Source organism: Fukomys damarensis, unplaced genomic scaffold, assembly GCF_012274545.1.
Source record: "Fukomys damarensis isolate Sample0158 unplaced genomic scaffold, DMR_v1.0_HiC HiC_scaffold_23, whole genome shotgun sequence".
Classification (NCBI taxonomy): Eukaryota; Metazoa; Chordata; class Mammalia; order Rodentia; family Bathyergidae; genus Fukomys; species Fukomys damarensis.
Window position 1 is genome coordinate 60,567,354 of NW_022900935.1, and position 5,124 is coordinate 60,572,477.

At 60.9% G+C, this 5,124-nt stretch overlaps 1 protein-coding gene across 2 annotated transcripts in view; it reads left to right on the plus strand.

Annotated features, from left to right (window-relative positions):
- Mgat5b (alpha-1,6-mannosylglycoprotein 6-beta-N-acetylglucosaminyltransferase B) overlaps window positions 1-5,124 on the plus strand; it is a 57,784-nt gene that overhangs the window by 3,055 nt on the left and 49,605 nt on the right. Inside the window, exon 2 of one of the 2 annotated variants that reach the window (XM_010618470.3) lies at window positions 4,976-5,124. In XM_010618470.3, the coding sequence (XP_010616772.1) occupies window positions 4,976-5,124 (149 nt within the window). The remainder of the gene's footprint in view (window positions 1-4,975) is intronic. The other variant, XM_033767238.1, reaches the window with a different exon arrangement.

Sequence of the window (5,124 nt, forward strand, 5' to 3'; positions counted from 1 at the left end):
TTGTCTTTCTTTTTCTTTTGAGACAGGGTCTGACTGTTTAGCACAGGTTGGCCTTGACATCCTGGCAATCCTCCTGCCTCAGGCTCCCAAGTGCTAGGATCACAGGCCTGCACCACAACGCCTGGCTTGTCCCCCAATTTCTTTTATGCCCTTAGATCCAGCTAATTTGCTTGGAGGGACTCAAGGCAGGGACATGGCTGGAAAGCAGTGTGCATTGTGGTTTAAGGGTTTTGGTTCGAGAGAGAGAGGTCCCCCTCAAACTAGGCCCCACACTATGGCTGGGGACAGCCCCCAGGTGCCAGCATTTGTCCAACAGGAGGAGGGGGTCTGGGATGCGGAGGTTGGCCGTTTGCTTAGCTGAGTGAGGTCTGGGAAGGACACTGGGGGTGGTGGACCAGGCGTGGGGGGTGGATAATGCCTGTTCTGTGGGGTCTGTGCAGCCCCTGGGCAGAATCAGGAGAAGGAAGCCCACTAAGGCCCTGCCATTTAGGCAAACAAACAAAACCTCTGACATTGGTCAACAGAGCAGTCTAAGCACAAAGGGGAAAATATGTCTCCGTGCCTGCTACACTGGAAAGGGAAGTGGGGTCCCAGGCAGACGAAGGTACTGCTGGAGTGGCAGGGGAGGGTCTCCTGCCGGACGGAGGAGAGCTGATCCAGCCCGCTGTGCCGCCTCCTGGCGGGGCTGTGCCTTCTCTGGGCCTGTGTACACTTTACGATCAAGTGTGCTGCTTGGGGTTACAAGTGCGATAGGCATCTCCTGCATTCTGCACATGCATCTCATGGACCCAGGAAGGAAGCGGAGACGGGAATCATCACTCAGTGGAGGTCTGACTTAATTTCCTCTTGTTGCTGGGCAGGCCCGGCCACTGGGGGACGCTGTTTGGGGCACGTCCCTCCCCAGGCAGCTCTGCCCACCTCCCGGCCCCTCTGGAGAGGCCCTTGCTTCCCTCCCCAGGAAGTGGCCTCTGAACACCTGGGCATGAGCTTATGGGGCTTTTGTTGGCTCTGTCTTCACTTGAAGAGGTAGCAGTTGGGGGCTTCTCTGGGAGAGGTCTGCGGGCTGGAGTCCGCCCCGTGTGTGCCGGGAGGTCTCCCGAGGCCTGGCCCCACAGGGCTGAGGAAGCTGCATCCGGCTGCCCGGGCCTACCCTTATCTCCTGCTGCCCAGAGCTGGACTCCACAGTCCTGGCTGGCTTCCTGCCACGGAGACAGGATTGTGCAGAGAGCCAAACCCACTCCTTTCTCAAGCTGTGCAGAGCTGGAGGGACTCAGCTGGCTCCAGAGGGGCAGGGAGGTCTCTGACGTGGGGGCTTATTCAGTTTCTAGTAAGTAGCAGTGCAGGGTAGGGCGGGACCAGAAAGGGAGGCCAAGGGCAGAGGGGAGAGACGGAGAGCAACGGAGAGCTTCTGGGGAGGAGACGGGCCTCGGCTGATAATAAAAATACCCTGGTCTATAAATGCGAGGATCCATTTGTATCTCTCAAGTCCTAGCTTTTCTTATTTATATGGAAATATGGCGGGAGCTGTGTTAGTTCAGAGATGTATGGCTGGGGCTGCACAGTAAATACATTTCAATTCAACTGCCAACAAGAGCGGGAAGGGACTCGGGGGAACTGTCGCTCGCTCTGCTGACAGTCGGGGCCGGCAGTGGCCCCGAGCAGCCTGTCCCTTGGGCTGGGCCGTCCCCTAGCCTGCTCCCTCCTGTGTCCACCGTCTGGGGTGTCTGTGGGGCGGAAGTGTGCGTGACACCACCGAAGTGCCTCGGAAAGGGGTGGGGTGCTGTCTCCCAGGTCTCAGGGGGGCCCAAGCCGCTCCTGAGTCCCAGAAGCTGGGGGAGATTCGCTGCTCTGGTCCACAGTGAAGAGAGGCCTTAAAAGAAACCAGCCGAGGAGGCTCTGTCTGCTTCAGCAGGGCCAGCGTGAGATTTCTGCTCACACGGCCATGTGTGGGCCACTTCGTCCGTTGACATTTTACAGGAGCTGCCCTAACCCTCCCTAGGAAGGCCATTTACAGCCCCAGCAAGAATTCGCGGGTTTCTCGCTTCTGCCAAACCATCCAGTTCAGTATCTTTCCTCAGTCCCCCTGCACTGCCGAGGGAGAGGACACCCCGCTGCCCTCAGCCCCTGCCCAAGCGGACTGTGAGTCAGCTGCCCGCACCGAGCTGGCTGTCAGGGGAGCTTCCGCCCACTGCCTGGCACAGCAAGCAGATGCAGCCTCCCTCTGCCTCCGCCCCAGGAGGAGCCTGGGTGGCCCCTGCAGTGGGAGCTTCCTCGCCCTTGGACCCCCTCCACCCAACTCTGCTGCCCCGCCTGGGGGTCAGCAAAGCAAATCAGCACTTCCCCTGAGGATGCGGCAGCTGGCTTCTCCGGGGTGATCCTTTCCCGTTATCCTAGTCTCTAGAAGCGGTTAGGAAAGATGTGGAAACAGGAATAGGGGTGAGGGGGCCTCAGAACACAGGGGTGACTGAGGCCAGGTGAAGGAAAGTGACCTGTCCCTGCTTGGTCAGTGGCCGTGGAGGCCTGGAATCCCCATCCCTGGCCTGTGCCGTGCTGGTGGCTGTGGTCCCGAAGCTCGAGGCCAGTCCTGGCTCCTCTGGCTTTGCAGCCTGGGTGGTGGAGCTGGGAGCAGCAGTAACTGCCAGGACAGGTGCGGTGAGAGGAGGCCAGGGAGGCTGGGGCTGGGCGAGGGCAGAGGGCAGCAGGCAGGGACCCAGCCCTGGGCCTCTGGGGAATCTGCCCACCCTGGAAGCCAGGGTGTGGGCTCAGCAGCTCTGGGTGCTCTCAGGCCCAGATTCTAGGGAGTCTCAGCCGCGGCCTTGCTTACTGTCTTTCATCCTGTTCCCCTGAGGAAGGGGCCAATGCAGCCTGAGCCATCGGCCGTGGCCCACTGGGGCTGCCCAGGGAGGCTGAGCAGGCTGTGTACTGCACAAGTCCACAATGCCCACCAGGCGGCCATGAAATATAGGTGGTGCCCCTGGCGATCCCAGGATACCGGATGTCTTCCTGCCCGTCAAGCTGAAATGATGGTCACCGCCTCTTCTCTCGCTCTGTGCCCAAGGGGGAATGGTCTGCCAGGCGTTGAAGATGGGCTGGGCTGGGGTCTCAGAGAGAGCGTCAGGTCACCCCACCTCTGTGAGGGTGAGAAAGGAGGGCGCTATTTATGTCTCCTCCGACCCCAACCCACTGATTCACTGGTGGGTGAACGGACAGAGTGCGAGGGAGCGGAGGGAGGCCCAAGCTTGCCGTACTGAAGGCTCTCGTGAAGTTTCTCCTGACATGTTTGAGCAATCGCCTCAGCTTCCCGAGAGGGAAGGGGAGGAAGGTCATCGCTGTCCCTGCTCCTGGCCATGGTGGGGTCAGTGTTTCCCTTCCTTCCGGTGCCAACCCCTGTGGGGGACTTCATGGGCAGCTCCCTCCTCCTGCCCTTCTGTCCTCACTGCTGTGGGCTGATGCCCAGAGGCAGGGCAGGCACCCTGAGGCCGGTGAGAGCCACCCGCCGGGCGGTGTCGCGCATCAGCCCATGAAGACAGGGAGAAGGGCAGCGTCACAGCAGCCCCAGCGACACAGAGGCCCTCTCGCTTCCCCTCCTGCTGGCTCATTGCCTCTTGTCCCCTCTCTCCTTCCTGTCTTCTCAGTGGCCGGCCACACGCTTTCTGCCACCACTGCCAGGTGTGGTGACTTTCGGCTGCAGACTGGGGACACTGAGGCCACGGGCAGCGCGATGACTTCCACACAATGCTACCCGGGGTTCGAGGGCGGAGACGGCCTGTGCGGGGGGGCCCCTTCCCCAGCGCGGCCTGCTGGGTGTCCCAGCCTTTTCTTTCCTGAGCAGAGGCTGCTGTGGCCGCGTATACCCCAGCCCCGAGGACCCCGTGCCACCAACAGCACCTGGTGCTGCAGTGTCCAGGAGCCCCCTTGGCGGGTAGGAAGTGGCAGAACATGACAGCCTGGGAAGAGGCTTTGCCCGGTGACTGGGGGGCATGGCACATAAATACCCTCGACCCCTACCCCGGCCAGGCCAGGGTGATTCTGAGGCCAGCCTGGCACCGAGCAAGGCCTCCCCTGCCCCCTCTCTGCCCCACTCCTCTACTGCAGCTTGTGGGCTGCACCCAAGGGCCGTTTAAAACCTCCAGAGGACAAAATGAAGATGGAAGGCGAGAAGCTGGGCGGGGTGTCGCACGCCTGTGATCCCAGCACTCTGGGAGGCTGAGGCAGGAGGATGACAAGATGGAGCCCACTCAGGGCAATTTAGCGAGACTCCTGGATTGCAAATAAAAAATTAAATAAAGGGCTGGGGATGTAGGTCTGTGTGAAGGGGTCTTGGGTCAATCCCCAGTACTGCCCCCACCTCCAAAGAAGAAGGCAAGTAAGGGTCCGGGATGGGGTTGCAAGTGTGAGACTCAGGGTAGGGTAAGTTCATGCTGTTTATTTTTCTTTTTTATAGTGGGAGCCCAGAGCCGAGCAGGGGAAGTGGGTCAAGGGGAAGACAGCCAAGGTCCTTAGAGCAGAGCACCCTGAGATGCATCAGAACTGTGTGGGCAGCAAAGGAAGCACAGATCCCAGAGCCCCGTGCAGGTCTAGGCTGGCTGGGAGCTTCCAAGCCGGTGGGCAACACACCACACTTGTAGAAAACCCGCGTGGGGTGGGGTCTCCGGGGCTCCTTCTCTTTCTTCTCCTACTCCTGGGGATTGCTGGGGCCCTGGACATCTCGGAGCTTACATCTAAAGCTCTATTTACAGTCCACAAAACTGAGGCCCTGAGGGTAACAGAAGGTAGGGAGGAGGCTGGCTTCCCACCTGGCCAAGGGGCACAGGGGGCTCCTGGCCCTTGGGGCGATGGTTGGGCCGGGCCCGCTCTTCTGACTCCTTCTCTGTGCTGGCCAAGGAAGATGGGAGTGGGGCTGGGCTCATCAGGTGGCTTCAGGTGGCTTCCGGGCTGCCGGCCACACCTGATGGTGCCCACGCTCTGCCCGCAGTGCTGGGTGGCGCCGAGTCCCGTGGCGTCCTTCGCAAGATGAGCGACCTGCTGGAGCTGATGGTGAAGCGCGTGGACATGCTGGCTCGGCTGGAGAACAGCAGCGAGCTGCACCGGGCGGCTGGTGACACGCGCCTCGCGGCAGACAGG